This window comes from Muscardinus avellanarius (assembly GCF_963383645.1).
Source record: "Muscardinus avellanarius genome assembly, chromosome: 1".
In the NCBI taxonomy this organism is placed as follows: domain Eukaryota; kingdom Metazoa; phylum Chordata; class Mammalia; order Rodentia; family Gliridae; genus Muscardinus; species Muscardinus avellanarius.
Genome location: NC_137786.1, coordinates 232,047,346 through 232,074,917, shown reverse-complemented (window position 1 = coordinate 232,074,917; position 27,572 = coordinate 232,047,346). Strand labels below are relative to the sequence as shown.

Sequence of the window (27,572 nt, the reverse complement as noted above, 5' to 3'; positions counted from 1 at the left end):
CGCACACCTGGGTTGCAGACCGTGCTGAGCTAGTGGTTATAGTTGGCAGATGAGGCCAGTTGGGGCGAGGGGTGTGGCCTCTGTAGCGAGAGGAGGGGACACACGGGGACGCTGTGGTGGGTGTGTGGGACCCTCAGCTCCCCTGGCAGCCAGGACCAAGTAGAAGGCTGCCTTCCTGGCTTGGCCTCGGGCCCATGGCTGGGGAGACAGGGAGGGCCACACGGCTCTGCCCAGAGCTGGTGGATGGTGGCCGGGGGGAGGGGCAGGAGCTCGAGGATGCCTTCCGGCTCCAAGGAAGGCACTTGCAGCTGGCGTGGCCTGGTGTGGCATGGCGAGAAGACGTGGCTTGGCAGACGAGGAGAGGAGGGAGCAGCCGGGGGCTGAGCCCCCACCTCATGCAAACATGGTGAGCTGTAACCACTGCGGGGGGGGGGGATGGCAGACATGGTCACTTGCCCGTCACCTAGCCTGGACCCCAGCCCTGCCTAGGAAGCCACCACCTCTTTCCCCCCTTTGAGGGGCCCTCGCTGGGGGGCTGCCTGCTTACCTCCTCTAGCCTTGGAAAGGGGCTGGGGGCTCCCCAGAGGCCTTTCCCTTCTGCACCCTCCCGACAGCCCACCTCCCCCCATCCTTCTGGAACTCCAGAACCAGGCAGACCCGTCTTCAGGGCTGGTTCTGACCCAGGAAGGAACAGGAAGGTGTGAGTCAGACAAAACCACCACCTCAAACTCCCACCCCCCAGGCCAGGGGGGGAGTCTCACCTTAAACAGGTCAAAGGTCACGACCCCATCCAGATCTGTGTCCAGAGTTTTGAAAAATCCTGTGTGTTCATGGAGAAATGAGACAGGGCTGTATGCCCAGCCAGGGCTCCTTGACTCCCCACCTCGGACCTCGCCAGAGTCTCACAAACTGTCACTTTTTTCTTTCTTTTTGGTAATGGTGGATTGGAACCAGGGGCATTCTACCTCTGAGATATATCCCCAGCCCCCTTTTTATTTATTTATTTATTTATTTATTTATTTATTTATTTATTTATTTATTTTTCGGTACTGGGGATTGAACCCAGAGCCATTCTACCTCCAAGCTTTACCCCCAGCCCAATTTTTTATCCTTTATTTTGAAACAGGGCCTCACTAAGTAGCTGAGGCTGGCCACAAACCCAGATCCTCCTGTTTTAGCCTCCCAAGTACTGGGATTACAAGCGTGCACACCACGCCTGGCTCCCAGCTCCCCTTTAAAATAGGGTCTTTTAGCCGGGCGTGGTGGTGCACGCTTGTAATCCCCACGCTTGGGAGGCAGAGACAGGAGGATCGCGCAGGTTCGAAGCCAGCCGTGTGCGCTGGCTTAGAAGACCCTGTTTCCAAATAAAAATATAAACTAGGTCTGGGAGTGTAGCCCAGAGGTAGAAGGGCTTCCAGGAATCCCAGTACCAAAAAATAAAATAAAATAAAATAAAATAGGGTCTTTTGAGATAGGTTCTCGCTAAGTTGCAGAGGCTAGCCTCAAACCAATCCTCCTGTCTCAGCCTCCAGTACTGGCATTACAAGCATGTGTCACCGTGTCCAGCTAGTTGTCACTTAGCAGCTAAGGAAGCAGCTCTTCCTGCCTGAAAGGACTCCCCGGGCCCTCCCCCATTCTCCATGCACTGGGCCCCCAGGTGACTAGGCACAGGCCCCTAGACCTCAGCCTCCCGCACACACCCACTGCGCCGCCTGCGCCTGCCAGGCACCGCCTCTGCCCCCCACCAGCTTAGCAGGGAAGCGTGTGGAACATGGCCGGAGGGAAGAGGCTGTTGGGGACACTCACGGAACATGGTCTCCAACCGCACCAGGCAGCACACAAAGTTGTCAAAGTCCACGGCCAGGTCAGGCTCAGAGTAGCGCGTGATGATGAGCTCGTACAGCTTCTTGTTGAGCTTGAAGCCTGGGAAGAGAGGGGTGAGAGCCGGGGCGGGGCGGGGCCTGGGCGGGGCGGGGGCGGGGCTCGGCCTTGGCTTCCAGGGGCCGGGTGGGATTGTTCCAAATTCATTTCCTTCCTTCCTTCCTTCTTCCTTCCTTCCTGTCTGTCTTTCCTTCCTTCCTTCCTTCCTTCCTTCCTTTTTTTTGGGTGGTACTGAGTTTCCTGGAAGCCCTTCTACCTCCAGGCTACACTCCCAAACCTATTTTATATTTTAATTTGGAAACAGGGACTCTTAAGCCAGGGAGGCTGGCTTCGAACCTGCGCGATCCTCCTGTCTCCGCCTCCCAAAGCGCAGGGATTACAAGCGTGCGCCACCACGCCCGGCCCTTTCTTTCTTTTAAATGTCTTGGCTCCCTCACCCTTCCTTCCTTCCTTCCTTCCTTTCCAAATGCCCTGGTTCTTTCTTTCCTTTCTTTCTTGTGCTAGGGATTGAGCCCCTGGGCACTGTTCTGAATGCCCTGATCACTCTATCACTCCTTCCTTCCTTCTCCTTCCTTCCTTCCTTCCTTCCTTCCTTGTGCTAGGGATAGAACCCCTGGGCATTCTATTTTATTTTTTATTTTGAAACAGGGTCTCACAAAGTTGCTGAGGCTGGCCTTGAACTTGCAAGTCTCCCATCTCAGCCTCCCAAGTACTGGGATTATGGGCATGCACCACCACGCCTGTCTTACTTTTTATTTTGTAACAAGGGTCTCACTCTTTGGAGGACCTCACTAAGTTGCCAAAGCTGGCAGTAAGCCTGGATCGTCCTGTTTGCGCCTCCCATGTACTGGGATTACAGGTGTGCACCAGCACCATGCCTGGCTCCGCCCCTCCCTGGTGTGCAGCCTGAGGTCAGACAGTCCTTGTCCCTCTCGGGGCCTGAGGCCTGGTGGGGACCGGTGTTTGCTGAGCTGCAGTGAGGAGGTCAGGAAAGATGCTGACAGAGCACTTATCTCAGTGGGGAAAAGGCCCAGGATGGGACCCCTCTCGCCCCAGGGACGAGGGCAGGCACCCCAGGCCCACGGGTACCACTCGCCCTCGGGCCTCACCTGCAGACTCGATGGCCATCCGCATCTCGTAGGCACTCATGCTGCCCGACTTGTCCAGGTCAAACTTGCGGAAGATGGCCTGGGGCGGGAGGCAGGGCGTGAGGCCAGACCCCAGCCACGCAGCTCTCCCCGCCTGTCCCCAGGGTGGTGGGAGGCCCGCTGCTGGGACTGTGGGCCTGGCTGGGCAGGGGCCGCCTGCAGAGCGCTGGGCGGTGGCTGCAGGGAGGGCGGGCTGGCCGGGGCCACCTACCAGGTAATTCCGGATGCGGTTCCACAGGATGTTGAACTCCACCAGGCCCAGCTTCCCGTTCCCGTCGCGCTGGGTGATGGTTAAGGAGCAAACGCCACAGTTTGGAGCTGGCGTGTGTAAAAGGACAGCTGGGGAGAGTGGCCAGAGAAAGCAAGATGGCCAGGGTGGGGGTGACGACTAGGAGGAGCCACACACAGCCCGCCCATGGCCAGGCTCGTGGGGGTCTGTCTCTAAACCAGACGCAGGAACAGAACCAGCCCTGCGATCAGCTGGGGACCCAGACCTGCTCCACCTGCCCGACAGCAGGCCTGGCCTCCATTTCCCCTTCTGAACAACTCGAAGGTGCCCCAGGAAGCGCCTGGTGTGGCCCCGTCCCTCCAGCTTTGCCCCTCTCTCCGTGCTGCTCCGGGGCACCCCGACCCTGAACACCGTCAGGAAGGACAAGAGCTGCAAGGATACATCCATGAGGTTCACCATGCTGCGGCATGACTCCATGCTGAAGCCCTTGGTCCGCAGGTCTTTGTCTGTAAGAAAAACCAGTTCCAGCCCCTCGACCCAATTAGCTTCCTGGGCCTATGTCAGCTGGGAGCGCGGGGCGGCTGGAGGTGGGCAGGCACCGGTCCCACTGTGGGGGCAGAGTCCAGTGGAGCAGTTGGCAAGGCACCTTTGGCATTTTGGTACTGGGTGTTAAACTCAGGGGCATTCGGCCTACCAGCTACACCTCCAGCCCATTTTATTTTATTGTGGGTCTGGGGATGAAACCCAGGGGCACCCTATATCCAAGCTACACCCCTGCTCTATTTTTTATTCTTCATTTTAAAACAGAGTCTCACTAAGTTACGGAGGGCCTCGCTAAGTAGCCGAGGCTGTCGCGAACTGCGATCCTCCGGTCTCAGCCTCCTGAATGGTGAGATTACAAGTGAATGCTGGGATTACAAGCATGTGCCACCCTGCCCAGCTCCATTTTTTAGTCTTTATTTTTTGAAACAGGGTCTCACTAAGTTGCAGAGAGCATCACTAAGTAGCTAGGCTGGCTGCAAAACTATGATCCTCCTGTCTCAGCGTCCCGAGTATTAGAATCACAGGCTTGCACCACCGAGCCCAGCTTTATTTTTTCTTTTGAAACACGGTCTTGCTCAGTTACTACCAACTGCCCTCAAACCTACAAATCCTCCTGTCTCAGCCTCCCGAATACTAGAATTAGGCACACGCCACCGCGCCCAGCTTAGGGAGGCCCTTAGCAACTTAGTGAGACCCTGTTTCAAAAGAAAAAATAAAATAGGGCTGGGGGTGTAGCTCAGAGGTAGAATGCCCCTGGGTTCAATCCCCAGTACTACATATACACACACATACCAAAGGAAAAAAAAAAAAAAAAAGGAAAGGAAGGAAGGAAGGAAAGGAAGAAAGAGAGAGAGAAAGAAGAAAAAAGGAAGGAAGGAAAGAAAGAAGGGCAAACATGGACAGGTAGGATGCACTGCAGAAAGAAAGAAAGAAAGAAAGAAAGAAAGAAAGAGAGAAAAGAAAAGAAAAGAAAGGCAAACATGGACAGGTAGGGTATGCTGCAGAAAGAAAGAAAGAGAGAAAGAAAGAAGAAAAAAGGAAGGAAGGAAAGAAAGAAGGGCAAACATGGACAGGTAGGATGCACTGCAGAAAGAAAGAAAGAAAGAAAGAAAGAAAGAAAGAAAGAGAGAAAAGAAAAGAAAAGAAAGGCAAACATGGACAGGTAGGGTATGCTGCAGAAAGAAAGAAAGAGAGAAAGAAAGAAGAAAAAAGGAAGGAAGGAAAGAAAGAAGGGCAAACATGCGGACAGGTAGGGTGTGCTGTAGAAAGAAAGAAAGGAAGGAGGGAGGGAGGGAGGGAAGGAAGGAAGGAAGAAAGAAAGAAGAAAGGAAGGAAGGAAAGAAAGAAAGAAAGAAAGGCAGGCAGGCAGGCGGGCAAACACGGACAGGTGGGGTGCGCTGAGGGCCACGGAGGTAAGTGGAGCTTCCGAGCGGCTCGGTTGGGGACCAGCCACTCAGGAGATTCCAGGCTGGAAGATGGGGACAAACAGCCGGCTGCTGCCTAGGGCTGTGTGCTCGGCGGGTGGTGGTGGACCAAGTCCTGTTCTGCCTCCCCAGCTGCTCAGCCTGGCCTGGGTGCATCTTGGGAAGTCGGGGCACCTTTCATTGGCACTAGGCGCAGGCAGCTGGCTCGGCCGCAGCCTGCATGGCTGCCATTCTCATCCCAGGAGGACACGGGGCTCAGGCAGGGCAATGGATGGCAGCAGGCAGCAGAGGAGTCTGGGATGGAGGAGGCGGTGAGCTGGGCTCGGGAAGCAAGTGGAGTCCCCAGCCACACGGATCAAGGCACGGGATCAGCTCGCGTGCGGGCAAAAGTCTGACTGTGATGCTTGGAGGGCGCAAGACCCAGGACGGGGTGGAGAGGGCTGCGGCTCACGTTTGCTGATGATCCTGTTGAGGATGGTCTGCAGCTCCTTGACGCTGATCTCCAGATCCTGGGAGAAGGGGAGGATGGCACCGGCCCGGGAAAGGCCGTCCCCACCTTGTCCCTGACCCCGTCCCACCGGGCCCGGCATACCGCTCCTGCCAGCTGCCTGAAGAGGGCCTTGAAGGTATCGTCAATCTCCTCTTCTGAGAGCACTTGCTGGAGGAGAAGGAGGGGACAGGTGAGGGCCGCGGCCCTGCCCCGGGGCGGGGGAGGGGGTGGCGGCTGGAGGGAGCTCTGGGCGACCACTCACGGGCCAATCTCACGCCCTCTCCTACCATGTAAGATGGGGGTCTGGCCCTTGCCCAGGATTCTTGGGGCCCAAGTGAGAGATACAGTTTGGCTCGGTGATGACAGGTAAGAGTTTGGACCCAGCTGTACCACCTCAGGCAAGTTCCTCTACCTCTCGGATCTAAAGTTTCCCATGCAGAGGAGATAGCATAAAAAAACGAAACTCAGGCGCAGTGCTGAGCGCGGCCTGACACAGGCGGAGTCAGGCCGGGTGCCACTGTTAGCACGTGCCCCATACAAACCACAGAGTTCCTTTGCAAACTGTGTCGTTTTGGGCACATGCCAGGTGCGGGTAATTAACACTGCTCTTATGACTTCTATCAGGGGATCTATCCTGCCAGCCAGATCTCAGGGGACAGGACACCGACACCCAGGTCCAACCACAGACCCGAGGGTGAGGGAGGAGGGAGACGGCGCCCGGTGGGGTGGACCACGCACCTCGTCAGGGAGGTTGGCCTGGATCTGGTCGTCCAGCTCTCTGCAGGGTGGGGAGAGAGAGGGGTCAGCGGGGGCGCGGGGGCCTGAGGGCAGGCGGGAGAGGGCCGTGGGGCTCAGGCCGGCACTCACTCGGTCCCGGCGCTCTTCTCGGAGAAGAAGCGCAGCACAAAGTCGCCCTCCTTGTTGGGCTCGAAGGTGGAGGGGACCACCACGTACTCCCCGGGCGGCAGGCGGAAGCGGGTGCTGACCTCCCGCAGGTTGATGAACTGCTCGGAGCGTGCCCGGGAGGAGTTGGCCAGGAAGAAGTCGCGCTTCAGGTGCACGGCCGGCTGGCCCACCAGCTGGCAGAGGCAGAGGGGCGGGGCTGCGGTGCCTGCTCAGCCCACCTCGGGGCTCCCCGCACCCGGGCCGGGCTCCAGGCCCAAGGGCTGAGTCATGGCCCTGAACTCAGCCTGCGTGAGCCTAAGGAGTCATTCCTAAGGAGCCGCTGAATGCACATAAGGCAAGTGAAACCATCATGGCGCCCATAAATGACACCCCCATGGTTGTTATTATTGTTGTTATAATTATTACTATCTGTAGTAGTGGAAACCGAACCTGGGGGCATTCCACCTCTACACCTCCAGCCCTTCTTAGTTTTTGCTTTGAAAAAGGGTCTCAATAGGTTGCAGAGAGTCCCCCTAAGTAGTGGAGACTACCCTCAAAAGTGAGATCTTCCCGTCTCAGCCTCCCAAGTCCTAGCATTACGGGTGTGCGCTACCGCACCCGGCTCTTCCCAGTATGACTTGGAGTGCTCCCAGGGCAGACCTGCAGGGCCCCTGGCAGGCGGACCTCCTTGCCCGCTCCAGAGGACCCCGGAGGTGGGGCTGTTACACTCACGTGACAGACACAAACAGAGGCTGAGCAGCTTGCTGGCGCCGCAGGCCACTCAGCACAGCCAGCGTGCACTCCTGAGACTAAGACGGGCAGAGCCTCCTGTGCGCTCATCACCAGGAAAGGCTCTGGGGACCGGGGTTCAAATCCACCCCGCCCTCACACTTGCTCTGGGGAGAGCAGTGACCGCGGTGCCTGCTGAACAGGCATGAGGAAATCACTTCCCAGGCAGTAAACCCGGGCGATGCTCCACTCTGCAGGGCGGGGCGGCCACGTGCTTTCCTGGGTGTGTGCAGGGGCGGTAGATCCAGGTGAGTCGGGAGCCACACCTACCTCTGGAGGGACCTGCAAGAGATGGGAGGAGGGAGAGGTGCATGTGTCCCAGGTGCGGGGCAGGGTGTGTGCTGGGCAGAAGTCCAGAGTTCTTCTACAGGAGGGCCTGGGACCAGCGAGGTCCCAGACCTCGCCCCACACAGACAGCGCCCCAGGGCCGAGGGCCCGAGCAGGGGTCTCTATTCCCAGCACATCCTGGGCCTCAGCCCTAAATGGAGCCTCCAGGACAGCTGCCAGGGTGGCCAACCACAGCGTCCTATGGCCCAGGGATATCAGAGGCCCACACCTGCCTGCTGCCAGGAGATCTGGACATGGGCCAAGGCTGTGGCCTTCCTTTACCCTGGCCAGGTGGATCTAGAAGTTTCTGTCCCTGTCTTAAACACACTATGGGAAGCAGGGCAAGAGTCAGAAAGTATCAGCACCAGTGATCACTGTCCCTGTCCTGTCCCCTCCACCACCTCTGCTCATACGCTTCAGGGAGGCAGGTTCCCTGGCCCGGCCCGGGAGGCCCCCTGCTCAGTTATTTCTGCAGCTGAGCCAAAGTCTGGCCCCAGAAGCTGCTGCCCCATGTCAGCCAAGCCAGCCCCTTCTTAAGAGTAGCATCCCACCCTCTGAAAATGTAGGTGAATTCTATTCTTTTGTGTGTATGTGTGTGGTACTAGGGATGGAATCCAGGGGCATTCTACCTCCGAGTGACACCCCCAGCTCTATTTTTTTATTCTTTATTTTGAAACAAGGTTTCACTGAGTTGCAAAGGGCCTAAGTACCTGAGGCTGTCCGCGAACTGCGATCCTCCTGTCTCAGCCTCCCAAATGCTGAGATTATAAATGTGCACCACCACGCACGCTTATAATCCCAGCATCTGGGATTGGCTGTAGGTGAATTTAGAATCTTCCCTTCCTAGAGACAACCGCCTTCCTCAACTCCCCTGTGCCTCAAAAGAGGATTTTTGGACCCTGCCGGCCGCACAAGGATCCAGCAGGTGCCTCCGGGAAGGGCAGCCGGGGAAGCAGCTCGGGCGCCCCCTAGCGGAAGGTCGCCGGTGGTGCGCGGAGGCTGGCTCGAGGGCTCAGGGCCCGATTCTGGGGTTCTAGGGCTCCCGCACCTCGTAGACCGCGAAGCCGATGGTCTCCATGTCGCGGCCGAAGCGGCGCTCCCGGCGGCGGTGCTTCTGCATGAGCGCCAGCACGAAGCTGCAGCCCGACTCGCGGCTTCCGTACTCATCTTCGTCGTCCACCTCCTCCAGCCGGATCTTGAACTGGGGGTTCACCCAGAAAGTGGCTGCAGGAAGAGAAGGGTAGGGATCAGAGGCGGGGCCGGCAGAGCGGCTCCCCCCGGGCCACCCACACCCTTCGTTTTCACGTAGTACCGAGTGCCTATGGTGCCATGACAGGCAACTGAGCTGGGGCCGGCACTGCCCGGGACCTCAGGGCTCCCATTCCAGAAGATGAGGGGGTAAAGTATGAGCAGGTGAATTAAGAAAGGAGTTTTGGGTTTTCTTTTTTGGTGGTACTCGGGTTCCTGGAAACCCTTCTACTTCAGGGCTACATTCCCAAACACCTATTTTTTTAAATATTTTTATTTGGAAACAGGGTCTCTTAAGCCAGCAAGGCTGGCTTCGAACCTGCGCGATCCTCCTGTCTCTACCTCCCCACCTCCCAAGCGCGGGGATTACAAGCGTGCGCCACCAAGGCCCCGCTTAGGCTTTTTTTTTTCCTTTGCAGTACTGGGGGGTGGAACCCAGGGGTGTTTCTACCTTCAGGCTATACTCCCAAACCTATTTTATACTTTATTTATTTATTTATTTATTTATTATTATTTTTTTTTTGTGGTACTGGGGGTGGAACCCAGGGGCTTTCTACCTCCGGGCTATATTCCCAGACCTATTTTATATTTTATTTGGAAACAGGGTCTCACTAAGTTGCTGAGAGCCTCACTCAGTAGCTGAGGCTGGCTTCGAACCTGTGCGATCCTCCGGTCTCAGCCTCCCAAGCGCAGGTATTACAACCATGCACCACCACGCCCGTCTAACCTATTTTATACTTTGGAAACAGGGTCTCACTAGTTGCTGAGAGCCTCACTAAGTAGTTGAGGCTGGCTTCGAACCTGTGAGATCCTTCTGTCTCCGCCTCCCAAGCTTGGGGATTACAAGTGTGCACCACTGCCCCAGCAAAAGGTTTTAAGAAAAGCAAGCAGGAGTTGGTCAGGGAAGAGGCTGGAGGCACAAGCCAGGGAGAGGAAGAGCAGGGAGGGAGGGAGCTGCACATTTGCAGGACCCCCAGGCTCCTGAGGACTCGGGGAGTGCCGGCAGTGTGTGTGGAGGGGGGTTAAGGAGTAGGTTGAATCTCAGAGCAGGAGGAACAGATTCTGAGAGAGAAAAGGCTCCTGCAGGAGGCCACAGAGAGCCAGCCAGCCAAGGACGGCAGGCTCCTGCATTTCTGGTGTTTAGTGATTTAGTTGCCTGAGCAAGCTTTACTAACAGCCAAGGCTACATGGAACACGCGTAACTTTTTTGTTTTATTTGTAGAACTGGGGATTGAACCCAGGAGCTCTGAGCCACACTGCAGCCTGCAGCCCTATTTTGCTGTGTGTGTGTGTGTGTGTGTGTGTGTGTGTGTGTGTGTGTGTGTGTCCTGGAGATGGAATCCAGGAGTCTTCTACCTCCAGGCTACATTCCTAGCCCTAATTTATATTTTTATTTGGAAACAGGGCCTCACTAAGTAGCTAAGGCTGGCCGTGAACCTGCAGTCCTCTGGTCTCAGCCTCCCAAGTACTGGGATTACAAACTCATGCCATTACACCCTGGCTAGTTTACTTTTTTTGAAAGAGTCTTGCTAAGTTGCCGAGACTGGCCTCGAACCTATGATCCTCCTATCTCAGCCTTCCAAGCAGTAGGATTACAGGCATGCGCTACCACATCTGGCTGCAAAATTTCTCTCTTCTTTCTTTCTTTCTTTCTTTCTTTCTTTCTTTCTTTCTTTCTTTCTTTTTCTTTTTGCAGGTCTGGGGATGAAATCCAGGGGCATTCGACCTCCGAGCTATACCCCCTGCCCTACTTTTTATTCTTTATTTTGAAACCAGGTCTCATTGAGTTGCAGAGGGCCTCACTAAGTAGCTGAGGCTGTCGGTGAACCATGAACCTCCGGTCTCAGCCTCCCGAATGCTGGGATTACAAGTGTGCGCCACCACGCTGGGAGGGTAAAATTTCTTTCTTTCTTCCTTCCTTTCTTTCCTTTTTTTTTTTTTTTTTTTTGCAAACTGGGAATTGAACCCTGGTACGTTCTACCTCTGAGTTACACCCCCTGCCCTATTTTTTTTTTATTTTGAAACAAGGTCTCACTAACGTGTAGAGGGCCTAAGTAGCTGAGGATGGCTTAAACCTGTTGTCTTCTTGTCTCAGCCTCCCAAGTACTGTGATAACAAGTAAAACTTCCTTTTTTTTTTTTTTTTGGCACTATGAATGGAACCCAGGGGCATTGAACTTCCAAGCTACACCCTCAGCCTAGGTTTTAGTCTTTTTATTTTATTTTATATTTATTTTATTTTTTTTTGTGGGGATGGAGATGGAATCCAGGGGTATTCGACCTCTGAGCTACATCCCCTGCCCTATTTTTTATTCCTTATTTTGAAACTGGGTCTCACTGAGTTGCAGAGGGCCTCACTAAGTAGCTGAGGCTGTCCATGAACCGCGATCCTCCGGGTCTCAACCTCCCAAATGCTGGGATTACAAGCATACGCCACCATGCCTGGCTCAGTCTTTTTATTTTTGAAACAGGATCTCACTAAATTTCGAAGGACCTCGCTAAGTAGCTGAGGCTGTCCACACACTGTGATCCTCCTGTCTCAGCCTCCCGAAGACTGGGATTACAAGTGTTCACTACTATGGCCTGCACAAAACCTCTTTTTAAAGGCACTAATAATCTGGGTGTGGTGGCACAGACCTGTAATCCCAGTATTTAGCAGGCTGAGAAAGGAGGATGACAGGTTCACAGCCAGCTTCAGATACTTAGTGAGGCCCTCTGCAATTTAGTGAGACTTTGTTTCAAAATAAAAAATAAACAGAAACAAATCCAATTTACACTTACAGCCAATTGATTTTTGACAAAGGGGCCAGAAACATACACTAGAAAAAAGATAGCCTGTTCAACAAATGGTGTTGGCAAAACTGGTTAACCATATGCAAAAATTGGAAATTAATCCCACTTTCTCACCCTGCACAAGAATCAATTCAAGATGGAGGAAAGACTTGGAAATCAAACCAGAGACCTTGAAGCTCCTTGAAGAGGGCAGAGGTCCAACACTGCAACACATAGGCACAGATAAACACTTTCTCAACAAGACCCCAAAGGCACAACAAATTAAAAGGCGAATCAATACATGGGATTGCATGAAACTGAAGAGCTTCTGTTCAGCAAAGGAAACTGTCAAGAACCCCAATCGAGAGCCAACAGAATGGGAGAAGATTTTTGCCACCTACACCTCCGATAGAGGACTAATATCTAGAATATACAGAGAACTCAAGAAACTCAACACTAAAAAACAAATAATCCAATTAAAAAAAAATGGGCAAGTGAACTAAATAGACACTTCATGAAAAAAGAAATTCAAATGGCCAATAAATGCATGAAAAAATGCTCAACATCATTGGCAATCAGAGAGATGCAAATCAAAACTACCTTGAGATTTCACCTAACTCCAACTAGAATGGCAATCATTCAAAACACAAACAACAATAGATGCTGGCGAGGATGTGGAGAAGTGGGAACTCTAAGACATTGTTGGTGGGATTGCAAATTAGTGCAACCACTTTGGAAAACAGTATGGAGAATCCTCAGAAGAATGGGAACAAATCTACCATTTGATCCAGCAATACCACTTCTGGGTATCTACCCAAAAGAAAGGAAACCAAACTACCAAACTAATGCATGTGTATCTATGTTCATAGCTGCACCATTCACCATAGCCAAACTATGGAATCAGCCAAGATGTCCATCAACAGATGAATGGATTACAAAACTGTGGGATATGTACACAATGGAATTTTACTCAGCCATTAAAAAAAAAAAAAAACTCAATTACATCATTTTCAGGGAAATGGATGGAACTGGAGGACATTATGCTAAGTGAGATTAGTCAGTCACAAAAAATAAGAAATCGGATGCTTTCCCTAATATGTGAGAGTTAAGGAGAAATGGGTCATAGGAGGAACTCTAGATGAAAAAGGAAATCCTTTAGAGGAGCAAACAAGACAACCTAAAGGAGGAGAAAGAGCAAAATCCCTAAAACACACAATGTACTTAAACATATCGAAGTCAACCACTAAGCCAAGCAAGGGAAGGAGGGATGGGGAGGGAATGGGGTGGGAACTGGGTAGGGGCTAACTGGGTGATGTGTACATGTATGTCCACACAAGTTTTTTACCCCATTATGATGTATGAATACAATGAATGCACCAATGAAAAAATTAATAAAAAATAAAGAAAGAATAAAGCCTGGCATGGTGGCGCACGCTTGTAATCCCAGCATTTGGGAGGATTGCCAGCCTAAGCTACTTAAGGAGGCCCTTTGCAACTCAGTGAGACCCTGTTTCAAAATAAAGAAAAAAGCTGGGCGTGGTGTCGCACGCTTGTAATCCCCACACTTGGGAGGCTGAGACAGGAGGATGGCACAGGTTCAAAGCCAGCCTCTGCTACTTAGTGAAGCTCTCAGCAACTTAGTGAGACTCTGTTTCCAAATAAAATATAAAAATAGGTCTGGGAGTATAGCCCGGAGGTAGAAAGCCTCTGGGTTGAACCCTCAAAAACACCATAAATCAATCAATCAATAAATAAATAGAATAAAAAATAGGGTTGGAGGTTTAGCACGGTGGTAGAATGCCCCTGGGTTTCATCCTCAGCACGGCAAATAAATAAATAAATAAATAAATACTTTAAAAAAAAATGAATAAAAAATAGGACTGGGGGTGTAGCTCGGCGGTAGAATGCTCCTGGGTTCAATCCCCAGTATCACAATAAAATAAACCAAAATCAGGCTGAGAGTGTGGTTTAGGGGTAAAATCCCTCTGAGTTCAATTCTCAGTTCCAAAAAAAAAAAAAATTCAGACTCAGAAAGGCACCAATACTAGTTCAGAAAGTCCAGAAAGTTCAAGCCAGATGTGGTGGCGCACGCTTATAATCCCAGCATTCAGGATGCTAAGACCGTAGGATCGTGGTTCACAGACAGCCTCAGTTACTTAGTGAGGCCCTCCACAACTTAGCAAGACCCAGATCCAAATTAAAGAATAAAAATTAGGGCAGGGGGTATAGCTTGTAGGTTGAATACCCCTGGGTTCCGTCCTCAGACCCGCAAAAAAAAAAAAAAAAAGTTCAACAAATCCAGAACAGAATGGAAAGAAATTCACACCTCAACACGTCGTGGTGAAAATATAGAATAGAATAAAAGAAAAACTGTTTTTTTTTTTTTTCAGAAGGCTGTGCAGGCAGATAGACTCCAGACCCACATAGCAACCACAGAGGCATATCAAAGAGTAAGTACTTGCGCAATGGGCTGAAAATAATGTCGGTTCCAAATCCTGCATCCAGAAAACTGTCAAGAAAAGACCGCTGCAAAGATGCTCTGGACGAATACTGAGAAAGCTACTTATCACCAGACCCTTGCCAAAAGAAACAGGGAAGGACGCTTGCTGAGTCAGATGGAAACTGAGCTCAAATGAAAGGTCTGGAAACGGCGGTGAGCGAGGAGACCGCACTTTTGCAGGTGATCAGCACATCTGTACTGTCTCACACAAGGATGATGGCGATGATGGTGTTCATTTATGACAGTCAAACTATTTGTTTTTGTTTTTGTTTTTTTTTGGTGGCACTGGGGGTGGAACCCAGAGGCTTTCAACCTCCGGGCTATACTCCCAGACCATTTTTATATTTTATTTGGAAACAGGGTCTCACTTAGTTGCTGAGAGCCTCACTAAGTAGCTGAGGCTGGCTTCGAACCCATGCTATCCTCCTGTCTCAGCCTCCCAAGCGCAGGGATTACAAGCGTGCGCCACCACGCCCGGCGACAGTCAAACTATTTGTATGGAATTAAAATATTAGCTTATGAGAGCACGTGAAACCAAGGGAAAGGCAGGTAAGTTTAATATGCTAAGGTTTAATCAACTAACAGTAGAAAGTACTGGGGTGGGTGAGGCTCAGCAGAAAAACCCTGACCTACCGGTCAGAGGCCCTGGGCTCCATCCCCAGTCACACAAAACCAAACAAACAAATCAAAACCAAAAAGACTGCATTAAGCAAGTTAATTCTTTCATATTCACAAAAGAAAACTTAATAGAAAGAACAGGAAAAAAAAAAAAAGAGGCCAGGCATGGCGGTACATGTCTGTAATCCCAGTACTTGGGAGGCTGAGATAGGTGGATCACAGTTTCAAGGCCCACCTCAGCAACTTAGCAAGACTCCCCCTGACCTAGCAAGACTATTTATTTATTTATTGTGGTACTGAGGATTGAACCCAGGGGCCTTCTCGCTCCAGACTAAACCCCCAGCCCTACTTTTATATTTTATTTGGACACAGGGTCTCACTAAGTTGCTGAGAGCCTCACTAAACAGCTGAGGCTGGCTTCGAACCTGTGATCCTCCTGTCTCAGCCTCCCAAGTACTGGGATTATAAACCTGTACCACCATGCCCAGTTTAACAAGACTCTGTGTGTGTGTGTGTGTGTGTGTGTGTGTGTGTGTGTGTGTGTGTGTGTGGTATTGAGGATGGAACCCAGAGCTACACCCCCAAGACCTATTTTTTATTCTTTATTTTGAAACCGGGTCTCACTGAGTTGCAGAGGGCCTCACTAAGTAGCTGAGGCTGTCCGCAAACCGGGATCCTCCTGTCTCAGCCTCCCGAATGCTGGATTACAAGTGTGCGCCACCACACCTGGCTAGCAAGACTATTAAAAAACACAACTCACCAAAAATAGACTCAAGAAGGAAAGGAAAGCCTGAACTACAATCATGAAAGATAATCAATACTGAAAGTTAATGTTTTACAAAAAGAGCATGCTTGACCGCTTTACAGACAAGTTCCACCAAACGTTCTAGCAAGAAATCATTCCCACCCTATGCAAACTTCTAGAAACTTCTAGAAAATGGAGAGTGCGGACCTGTCCCAAATCACTTTATGAGATAAATCCAGCGCCAATACCAGTAAGGTCAGTATGAGAGAAGAAGTCAACACGGAGATCTCAGATCTTACTCATGAACTTGGATATAAAAGTGGTATATAAAAGGATTTTTGGAGTCAGGTGTGGTGGCACACGCTTGTAATCCCTGCGCTTGGGAGGCTGAGACAGGAGGATCGTACGGGTTCGAAGCCGGCCTCAGCTACTTAATGATGCTCTCTGCATCTTAGTGAGACCAAGTTTCCATATAAAATACAAAACAGGTCTGGGAGTGTAGCCAGGAGGTAGAAGCCCTTGGATTCCATCTCCAGTACCACAAAAAAAAAAAAAAAAAAAGTTTTTTGCGTGTATGGTACTGGATTTTGGGGTTTGAACACAGCGGCACTCTACCTCCAAATGACACCCCCAGCCCTTTTTACTGTTTTGTTTTGAAATAAGGTCTTGCTGGGTTGCTGAGCTTCTCATTAAATTGCCGAGGCCGATCTTGAGCCTGCAATTCTCCTGTCTCCTTCTCCCAAGTACTGGGATTACAGGTGTGCGCTACCACGCCTGGCTGCTAATTATGGGTTCTTGTTGTTTATGCTTGTAATCCCAGCACGTGGGAAGCCACAACAGGAGAATCGCGGGTTAGCAACCAGCCTCAACATAGTGAGACTCTCCACAGCTTAGTGAGACCCTATTGCAAAATAATAACTAAAAAATAGGGCTGAATGTTCTTGGGTTCCACCCCCAGTACCAAAAAAAAAAAAAAAAAAAAAAAAAATAGGGCTGGAGGTCTAGCTCAAATATATAATGTCCCTGGGTTCAACCCCCAAGAAATAAAAGTTAAAATGCAAAAACAAAGAATTCGAATATCTAAGAAATTCTTGAAGCAGAAATTCACCCTGTCCAATAACAGGACTTTGCATAAATCTGTAACAATCAGGCCAATGCGTTAGGGGTGGGATAGACCAGGGGACGGAGCGGTGAGCCCGGAATCCACACATACTTGGAATTCGAGCAGAGCCGGTGCTGGGAGAGGAAAGGGTGCTTTCTCAGTACTGGTAGAGAGAACAGAGCTGGTCGAATTGGAGAAAGCCTACAAGGGAGAAAAATGTTTCCAAAGAGAGGGAGGTGAGCCAGGCCGAAAACTTTTGGAGGAGGCAGGACAGGAGGAGGGAGCAGCAGTGGATTCGGTGAAGCCGGAGGTGTCGGGACAGTGTGGCAATCCCTCAGCAATTCTGTTTTGTTTTTTTTTTTTTTTTGGTACTGGGGGTGGAACCCAGAGGCTTTCTACCTCCGGGCTATACTCCCAGACCCATTTTATATTTTATTTGGAAACAGGGTCTCACTGAGTTGCTGAGAGCCTCACTAAGTAGCTGAGGCTGGCTTCGAACCTGTGCGATCCTCCTGTCTCACCCTCCCAAGCGCGGGGATTGCAAGCGTGCGCCACCACGCCCGGCAGCAATTCTGTTTTGAACGGGAGACACCCAAGCGGGGAAGTGGGTCAAGAGGGGGCCACTTTAAGACGGGATTTTCCACAGTGACACAGGAGTGAGCCGCAGGGACATAGGAAGGAGAAAATGCTTCCACAGGGGAAGGGGAATGGCATTGCAAGCAGAGGGGTCCCCACGAGCAGGGGCTGAGGCAGCGCAGATGGGATCAGGCGCCCACGGTGGATGGGAGACAGACGGGACACTTGGAATCAGCCATGTCAGGAGGTGTGCTGCGTAGACAAGGTCTCTTCTCTTTTTTTCTTTCTTAAAATTTTTTTTGAGCCGGGCGTGGTGGCGCACGCTCGTAATCCCCGTGCTTGGGAGGCTGAGACAGGAGGAATCACTCGGGTTCGAAGCCAGCCTCAGCTACTTAGTGAGGCTTTCAGCAACTCAGTGAGACCCTGTTTCCAAATAAAATATAAAATAGGCCTGGGAGTATAGCCCGGAGGTAGAAAGCCTCTGGGTTCCACCCCCAGTATCACACACACACCAAAAAAAAAAAAAAAAATTTTTTTTGGTGTTGGGGGTTGAACCCAGGAGCATTTTACCTCTGAGTTACACCCTCAGCCCTATTTTACGTTTTATTTTGAAACAGGGTCTCACTAAATTACTGCATTCTGGCCTCAAACCCACAATCCTCCTGTCTCAGCCTCCCAAGTACTAGGATGCTAGGTGTGTCGTACTGGGGCTAGAACCCAGGGGCACTCTCTCTCTGAGCTGCACCCCCAGCCCTATTTTTTATTCTTTATTTTGAAATAGTGTCTCACTGAGTTGCAAAGGGTCTAACTAAGCAGTTGAGGCTGTCCGCGAACCTCCCGCCTCCCAAATGCTGGGATTACAAGCGTGCGCCACCACGCCCACCTTCAAGGTGTCTCTCTGATGGAGAGCAGGGAGTTGCAGAGAGAGTAGCACAGGACTAATTCAGCGCAAAACGGCCGGGCTGTGCAGACTGCTCATTTGAGGTTTGTGGCTGTGAATGTCCAGGGAAACCGCCACCTCGGTCATGGGACTTCTCCCCAGCCACATGCATGGTCCTGTGCCCGTGGAGAGCTGGGTTCAACAGGATTGTGGTGGTTGTGCCAGGCCACAGGGGGAGAGGGAGGGAGACCAGGAAACCGAACGTTAAGGTGATGGCTCTAACCTGGGAAAGGGCAGAAGGCGAGCGGGGATGAGGGTGGCCCACGTGGGGTGGGTCTAATGGGTTAGGTGGCTCTCGGAGTCTGAGGACAGGGAGGAGGGGCAGGCGGAGGAAGGGTGCCTGCAGGGCAGGGGACTGGAGGTCAGCGGCCATGGGCCTGGGGTGAGCGGAACTAGGCAGAGGAAAAGATGCTGCAGGTGAAGATGGCCAGAGCTGAGAGGCCGGGGTGTGGGCGGAGCCGTCCACCTGGATCTAAAAGCCCAGGGCAAGGTGAGGGAGCCCCGGAAGGAAGTCAGTCGACTGAGGGGAGGAAACGGGACGCCAGGGAGTCCAATGGCGACAGGGAGTCTTGTGCAATTCCTTAGCATTAACAAGAAGATTTATTATTGATTTATAATTTATAATTTGTGCGTGGGTGGTAATGAAGACTGAACCCAGAGACATTCTATCTCCAAGCTTCATCCCCAGTCCTACTTTATTTTTTATTCATTATTTATTTTTTGTTTTGTTTTGTTCTTGTGGTACTGGGGGTGGAACGCAGGGGCTTTCTACCTTTGGGCTACATTCCCAGACCAATTTTATGCTTTATTTGGAAAAAGGGTCTCACTAAGTTGCTGAGAGCCTCACTAAGTAGCTGAGGCTGGCTTCGAACCTGTACGATCCTCCTGTCTCGGCCTCCCAAGCGCTGGGATTACAGGCGTGTGCCTCCACACTGGCTTTAGATATCAATTTATTTATTTTTTGGCAGTGCTGGGGCTGGAACCCAGGGGCATTCTACCTCTAAGCTACACCCTCAGCCCAATTTTATATTCTTTATTTTGAAACAGGGTCTCACTAAATTGTGGAGGGCCTCACTAAGTAGCTGAGGCTGTCTGCAAACCGCAGTGCTCCGGTCTCAGCCTCCCAAATGCTGGGATTACAAGCGTCCACCACCAAAGCTGGCTCAATTAATTAATTAGTTAATTAATTAATTTTGTGGTGCCAGGGAGTGAATCTAGGGGCATTCTAGCGCTGAGCTAACCCTCAGGCCTATTTTATTTTATATCTGGGAACAGGGTCTTGCTAGGTTGCTGACAGCATCACTGAGTTGCTGAGGCTGGCATCAAACCTGTGATCCTCCTGTCTCAGCCTCCCAAGTACTGGGATTACAGGCGTGTACCACCACACTTGACTCAATTTACTTATTTATTTATTTTGCAATACTGGTAATTGAATCCAGGGGTGTTCTACCTCTCAAGCTATATCCCCCAGGTCTATTTTTATTTTTCTTTTGAATAAATAAAATAGGGTCTAAGTTGCTGAGGCCAACTGCAAACCCGTGATCCTCCTGTCTCAGCCTCCCAAGCACTGGGGTTATAAGTGTGTGCCACCAAGCCCGGCCAACAAGTACATTTAAAATTTTACTCCTTGAGCTGGACATGGTGGCGCACGCTTGTAATCCCCGCGCTTGGGAGGCGGAGACAGGAGGACCGTGCAGGTTCGAAGCCAGCCACCCTGGCTTAAGAGACCCTGTTTCCAAAATATAAAATAGGTCACCCGGGCATGGTGGCGCACGTTTATAATCCCTGCACTTGGGAGGCTGAGACAGGAGGATCGTGCAGGTTCGAAGCCAGCTGGGCTGGCTTAAGAGACCCTGTTTCCAAAATATAAAATAAGTCAGCCGGTGTGGTGGCGCACGCTTATAATCCCTGCACTTGGGAGGCTGAGACAGGAGGATCGTGCAGGTTCGAAGCCAGCCTCAGATGGTTTAAGAGACCCTGTCTCCAAATAAAATATAAAATAGGTCTTGGAGTATAGCCCGGAGGTAGTAAAATTTTACTCCCCGTAACAAACACGTGAGATGCGGGAGCCTGCCCACCTGTCTGCAAGCGGCCCGACCGGCCGCCGCCGCTCACCTGGGTAGTTCCTGCAGCCGCCCGCCGTGCTGCCCCGCCGCCACGTGCCCTCGTACAGCGTGGTGTTCCAGTTGCGGATGGTCCGGCTCTTAAGCGCGTCAGGCGTCAGGTTGCAGATCTCCAGGCGGGTGAACTCGCGCAGGAAGTCTCGGAAGGACATCCTGGGGCCGAGGTGTGGAGGTGAGCCGCGGCCTCCAGGTAAGGGGCCCGCAGGCAAGGCCCACAGAGGGCCGGCCGAGGCGGGGCTGCTCACCAGAACTCGCCGTCCTCCATCCTGATCCGCAGCTGCTCTCGCTCATACGGGTCCACATTGTTCCACTCCGAGGAGCTGTGGGGTGCAGGGCACTGCCAGGGCTGGGGGGCACTGACCTGCCTGGCCTCTGTCCCCGGAGCCAGCCACCCCAGCCTGTCTTCCAGTCGCCAGGGTCAGGAGGCCTCCCGGCCCGATGGCTATCTTATGAAGACCAGGTCAGGCACCCACAGGCTGGCCCAGGCCCCACGGCCTGCCCCAAGACCAGTAACATAAAACGAGCCCCTCTGCTCCCTCCTGACACCACCCTGGGCTGGCAGAGCCCAAGCAGAAACGTCAGGGGCAGTCAAGCCTGGTGGCGCACACCTGTAATCTCAATACTTGAGAGGCCAAGACAGGAGGATTGCAGGTCCAAGACCAGCCTCAGCAATTTAGCGAGGTCCTCAGCAACTTAGACTGTTTCAAAGTAATAAAAATTTAAAATAAAATAGGGTTGGAGGTGTAGCTCAGATGTAGAATGCCCCCAGGGTTCCATCCCCAGTGCCACAATAAAAGAAAAAGAAAAGAAAAAAAAAAAAAAGGGAGGGTGGCTAGGGAGTGTAGCCTAAATGTAGAACACTCCTGGGTTCAATCCCCAGTACAAAAAAAAAAAAAAAAAAAGGAAAAAGAAAAAAAAGAAACGTCAGGAACATCTGAGGTTCCCCATGCCTCCCGGCCAGTGCCCACCACCCTGTCCCTCACCCGTCGCTCCAGGCTCCGGTCCACTCCACCTCGCCCCAGGGGTTCCGCATCCGGATCAGGCTCACCATCTGGCCCCGGTAGTTCACCTGTTCCCCAGAGCTCCCATCAGCGTCAGCTCCTCACCGCCACTTTGACACCCTTCCTGGCCTGCCTCCCGCACCTCGCCCAGCTCAGCAGCCAGCAGCACGCTGGGCCAGTAGGGCCTGAAAGCCCTCAGGAATCTACAGCCCAGGGGGGCTGCTGTGCACAGAACCACAGTCGGTCAATCAGGGTAAACGTGATAAGGTCTGAGGATGGTGTCCCAAGGAAGAGATAAGGTGCTGGGGGAGGTCCGAGGAGGGAGGAGCCCCTCCCACAGCCCTGGCCAGCTGCCAGAGAGGCAAGGACAGGAAAGAAGGTGGGAACTACCTTCTAGGGCAGGCCCCGCCCAGGGCTGTACCTGCTTGGCGCCGGTCACAGAGTACGCATGGCCCTTCACCAACTTCTTAAAGGTGATGGCCTCCATGTCCAGGACGCTGGAGATCTGCAGAAAGACACGTCACTGTGGTCAGGGCTGAGCCCTTCCAGCCCTGCCTGAGGCATTCATGGGTCGTGGGCAGCTCCTCTGCACGTGTGCAGGCTGCGAGGGAGGGCAGGCTGGGACCTAATTCCATCCACGCCATCCTCACAGACAGAGGCTCCTCCTAGATCAGGAGCAGCCCAGGTGCCCGCAACACTGCCCCTGGCTGGGACTGGTCAAGTTGGGCGATCACGAACCTGGACACACTGCGCCGCTCGTAGGGACACAGTTACGGGGAAGAGGGCAGGACAAGATGGAGCTGGCCAAGGAGGACGGGGGCTGGGTTAGGGCCACGATGGCAGTCTGAGATGGAGGACAGGGAGGCCCGCAAATGGCAGCAGGATGGCTGGCAGAGGTGGGCGTGGCATGAGGGGGCGGGGAAAGACACTGGCCGGGAGTGGCTGAGGCGAGGGCGGGGCCTGGGGTCCACCTGGGGTAGGAGAAGGCCAGCGTTGGGCTGGGGAGAGGGAACCGCAGGAAGACAGCACTGGGTCGCAGGCCGGCGCACTCACGTCGATGGAGCAGCCCAGGAGGGAGCCCCGCTCCAGCGCCTTGAGGATGATTTGGTAGAGGTCGCTGGGCGCCTTGCGGAGCTCGTACCACTCGGTGACCCCGCCCGTGAAGTCCTCGAAGCCCTCCGAGGTGCTGCCCCCCGACAGGGCCTCGTAGCTGCCGTTCACCCTGTGGGCAGCTCCAGGTCAGCACGGCGGCTCACCCAGGGCCAGGTAGGGGAGGCAGGAGCCCACCTGGGGGGTGGGCTAGAGCTGTCCGCCTACCCCCTCCCCCGCCCCCACTCACTTGGCATAGGCCTTCTCCAGCAGGGCGCTCCAGAACTCGTTGCCTTGAGCAGAGTGTACGAACACCAGCTTCCCGTCCTTGGTGGGCAGCAGGTCGTCCACGACCACGTCCACCCACTCCCCAAACTGCCACAGCTGTGCGGGAGGGGCCACAGTGAGCACCTGCTTTGGGAGCCGCGGGGCCGAGCTCCATCCTCAGCTCTGCCACTTACTGGATGCCTGATCTTAGATCACACACACTAAATACATATAGGAAGCCGGGCGTGGTGGCGCAGGCTTGTAATTCCCGCGCTTGGGAGGCAGAGACAGGAGGATCGTGCTGGCTTAGGAGATCCTGTTTCCAAATAAAAATGTAAAAATAGGTCTGGGAGTGTAGCCCGGAGGTAGAAGGGCTTCCAGGAACCCCAGTACCACCAAAATAAATAAATAAATAAATAAATACATATAGGATACATATGTACTAGATACACGTATGCAGTCAGCAAGCCCTCCACATCCACAGGTTATATACATCCATGGATTCAACCAACTACGGCAGAAAAAATTTTTTTGCAATGCTGAGGGTAGAAAAGCCCTGCACATGCTACACAGGTATCTCCAGCCCCCAAAATACTTTTTTAAAAAAATGCATTTGTAAGCCAGGCTTGGTGGCGCACGCTTGTAATCCCAGCATTGGGAAGGCTGAGACCGGAGGATCCTGGTTCAATCAAGGACAGTCTCTGCTACTTAGGCCCTCTGCAACTCAGTGAACCCCTATTTCAAAATAAAGAATAAAATAAGGCTGGGGTGTAGCTCAGAGGTAGAATGCTCCTGGGTTCAATGCCCAGTGCCACCAAAAAGAAAAATGCATTTTTAGCCAGGCATAGTGGCGCACACCTGTACGTGGGAGGCTAAGATGAGGATTGCAAGTTTGAGGCTAGCCTCAGCAATTTAGCAAGACCCTGTTTTAAAATAAAAAATAAAATATGCTAGGGGTGTATCCCAGAGGTAGAATTCCTTTGAGTTCAACCCCAACTCCCCCACACACACTGCACTTCTATTGAACACATACAGACTTTCTTCTTGTCATTATTTCTTAAATAATATAGCAGAGTTATTTACATGGTGCTTACACTGCATTAAGTATTATTTTATTTTATTTATTTATTTACTTTTTGGTGGTACTGGGGTTCCTGGAAGCCCTTCTACCTCCGGGATACACTCCCACGGGCTACACTCCCAGACCTATTTTTTTAAACTTTTTTTTAATGTGGAAACAGGGTCTCTTAAGCCAGCGAGGCTGGCTCCGAACCAGCACGATCCTCCTGTCTTTGCCTCCCAAGCGCGGGGATTACAAGTGTGCACCACCACGCCCGGCTATTATTTTTTAGGTTCTGGGGATGGAACCCAGGGGCATTCTACCTCAAGCTACACCCCCAGCCCTATTTTTATTCTTTATTTTGAAACAGGTTTCACTGAGTTGCAAAGAGCCTCGCTAAGTAGCTGAGGCTGTCTGCGAACCACAATCCTCCTGTCTCAGCCTCCCAAATTACAAGTGTGCACCACTTGGCTTTACTCTTTATTTTTTTTATTTTTTGGTGATACTGGGGGTGGAACCCAGAGGCTTTCTACCTCCGGGCTATACTCCCAGACCTTTTTTTATATTTTATTTGGAAACAGGGTCTCACTAAGTTGCTGAGAGCCTGACTAAGTAGCTGAGGCTGGCTTCGAACACGTGCGATCCTCCTGTCTCAGCCTCCCAAACGCGGGGATTATAGGCGTGCGCCACCACGCCCGGCTACTCTTTATTTTGAAACAGGATCTCACTAGGTTGCAGAGGGCCTCACAAGTTGCCGAGGCTGGCCGCGAACCTGTGATCCTCCTGTCTCAGCCTCCCAAGTACTGGAATTACAAGCGTGCGCCACCATGTCCGGCTGCCTTGGATATGAATCATCTAAAAAAGGTCTTAAGGTATACACGAGATCGTGAAAGATATGTGTACTATATGCAAACGTTACATTTTTACATAAAGGACATAAACATCCATAGATTTTGGTATCTGCGGGGATAGCGTACCCAATCTTCTGCAGATATGGGGTGACAACTGTCCTGGATACAAAATCCTGGACAGGTTATCCTTTCTCACCCTCAGTTTCCGTACTCTTTATGGGGAACAGCAAGCTATGTCTTCTTCACAGTTAAGACCATGCAGTAAAGATTTTAGCTCAGCGCTGAAACAGACCCTCCCAGGCACAGAAAGCAGGAAAAGCCGTTCCGCCTGGGTTCCTTCTCCAAACCAACCCTTTTGGACCACGCCCCCGCCTCTCTCCTCATTCTAGGTGGGGGGGGGGCGCTACTGAGATAGACTGTTGTGGCGCCCAGACCCTTCCACCATCAGAAGGGCGGGGCTGGCTCCCGCAATCACGGGGCTGCCTCAGAGATGCCAAGGAGCACGTAGGCGTGGGGCTTGGGCACACCCGGCCAGGGGCCAGAAGCTTCCCGGGATCCCCACGGGGCTGGAGGGCTGGGTCCAGAACAATGGAGGATGAGACCCCTCCCCCCAGCTCTGATTTGAGGGCGGAGAGTGTTGAACGCGCCAATGAGAGGCCAAGGAGGAGTGGATTGGAGGAATGGCGGAGGGGCGTGGCAGGGAGGCCAGGCCACGCCCCTGCGGGTAGAGGGGGCAGGTGCGGCGCTCAGCCAAGGGGGCTCTGCTCGGTGGGTACTGAGGGCCATTCCCCCTGAGCAGTCGGGCGAGGATAGAGTGGGGCAAGGGGCTTCCTGACTAAGTGGAAGGAAGGGCCACCCAGGAGTCCTCCGGGAACGGCTGGGATCGCCAGGGCAGGAGGGTGTCAACTGCGGTTGCTGGGCTGCGTCTCAGCTCCTTGAGAATTCAACACTGCGCCTTGAGAAGGGAGCGCTGTCCCAAACGTCAAGGAAAAGCTTTAAACAGACTTAACCCCCAGTCTCTCTTCTGCTAGGTTCTGTCAGAGGTTGTCAGAGCGCAGGAGCTGGGGGCTGCGGGTCGGACAAGCAGAGACCCCCCCACACCCTGGGGCAGAACCCTGTTTCAAATGCAGAAAGAGGCCGGAGTGAGGATAAGGACTTTTCCCACAGGAGACAACACAGGAGTCTTTCTACTCTTCTGAGCACTTTCTCCCCGATCCGCACAACCACCCAGGAGCTCTGCCAGCTGAAATACCTGCCGGACCGTTTCACACATGACAGATCTGAGATGGCACGGAGAGGTCAAATACCTCCCAGAGGGAGGGCGGCCCCCACAGGGTGTGGCTGCTGGTCACTAACCTCAGTGCGGTGGATCACGGCCCACATCTCCCCAGTGCTAGCCACCCTTCCCCGCGGGGCTGCAGGTACTTCACCTGGAAGTGGAAGATGCCAGCATAGCCGTCCTGGAAGCTCTGGCCATGCGGGACTACTCGGTGCAGGAGGGTATCATTGAGGGTGAGGGAGGCGATGGCGGCCAGGAGCCAGCAGTCTCCTGTGGTGGGAAGAACCATGTCAGGCATGTTCTGTGGCTCCCCCCCCCCGTGTGTGTGTGTGTGTGTGTGTGTGTGTGTGTGTGTGTGTGTGTACATGGGTATCTGTGTTGGGGAGAACCCGGGATTCCCTGGGTGGGGTGCCCCTAAGCTCCCCTCAGCTTACAGAAAAGATCCGGGAATCTGGGCAAACCAGCCCCAGTGTTAGTAGCCAAAGCCTGCCTGAGCTTGCAGGAGGGAGGAGCTGGAAAGGGAATGGGGAACTGCTGTGGAAAAAACACCCCGAACTCCACCCCTGGGGGCCTACCCAGTGCTCCCTGGCAGATGTCTGTACGGGTGGCTCCATCCACGATGAACTGCGGATTTGACAGCAGCTCCTACGAGACCCAGCGTCCCGTTCCTGGGCCAGTCCCTCCTAGAAACTGGAACCCAGCCACCCAGACGGACTCCCCTTCCCACCAGGGCCCTGGAGTCCCAGCCCCCCTCCTGGCCCAGGACTGGGGTCCGCTGATTCGCACCCTGGGGTGGCCCCTCTTACCGTGGGGCGCTTCCACTTGATACCATAGGTCTTGGAGGAGTTGGGACCCAGTTCCTTGTAGCCCAGGCTCTGGGGCACCGGGGGGAAAGCATCGTCCCGGAAGAGGGCCCCACTCTGCAGACATCGCACCCGCAGCTGGTCGTAGTCCTGGCCCAGGTATTTGATGGCGTTCTCATGCCGGCCCAGGCCCAGCTCCTTGGCCCGCTGCTTCTGCACTTGGGCTGAAACCCCAGTGCAGTACACGGGAGTGATGATCTCCTCCGCCATCCTATGGGTCAGACCAGCCAGCTCTGAATCCAGGCCTCCCAGGACTAGAACCCGGCTCCTGCCCGCTGGTGCCCCTCTTCCGCCTCTGGCCACCCTTCCTCCCCTAGCGCGAGTTCCCCACCTCGCAGAGCTCAGGGTCTGCACAACCTCACTGCGCTCCAGAAGCCAGGAGGGGCTCCCCAGTCCCTAGGTACAACCTCTCCTGCTTCCTGCTCCCATTGTCCTGGCCTGCAGCTCTGTGGTCAGCCAGCCAGCCAGGTGGGGTAGGGCGGAGCCCTGCGGTAAGGCAGGACTTGGGAAGGTGTGTACGGGGGACCCCAGGGCAGGTTGCCTGCCTGTCAGCCCTTCCCAAACGACCCCAACTCGGGCTCGCTGGCCCCTTTCCCTGCCTGGCTCGGGCACTTAAAACTCCAGGCAGCCGGGGTCCCCCTCCTCAGGCCCCTGAACCAGGCTGGGAGCCAAGCTGCGGCGCCAGGCCGGGGCACACCGGGGAGCGCAGCCAGCGCGCGGTGCGGACCCAGGCAGCGAGGGTCCCGGGTGGACGCCATCTGGGGCAGCCCCTCGCCCGGGCGCGGGGGGCTGGAGTCGCGGCCCAGCCCCCCAGCTCCTTACC

General features: G+C 53.2%; 1 protein-coding gene across 2 annotated transcripts; it reads right to left on the bottom strand.

The window, feature by feature from the left end:
• Positions 1 to 393: 393 nt before the first annotated feature.
• Positions 394 to 26,959, bottom strand: CAPN1 (calpain 1; the record flags this gene model as incomplete). Of its 2 annotated transcripts, XM_080698165.1 has the most annotated exons (21): positions 394 to 420; positions 762 to 820; positions 1,807 to 1,923; positions 2,991 to 3,069; positions 3,241 to 3,309; positions 3,700 to 3,764; positions 5,677 to 5,734; positions 5,818 to 5,883; positions 6,454 to 6,493; positions 6,583 to 6,794; positions 7,660 to 7,671; positions 8,765 to 8,940; positions 20,332 to 20,492; positions 20,585 to 20,659; positions 21,323 to 21,408; positions 21,762 to 21,845; positions 22,394 to 22,562; positions 22,680 to 22,813; positions 26,038 to 26,156; positions 26,462 to 26,531; positions 26,693 to 26,959. In XM_080698165.1, the coding sequence occupies 21 exons, from the start codon at positions 26,957 to 26,959 to the stop codon at positions 394 to 396; spliced, it is 2,145 nt and encodes a 714-aa protein (XP_080554291.1). The 2 variants fall into 2 exon arrangements, with proteins under 2 accessions (XP_080554291.1, XP_080554292.1); XM_080698166.1 differs by lacking the exon at positions 7,660 to 7,671.
• Positions 26,960 to 27,572: the final 613 nt, after the last annotated feature.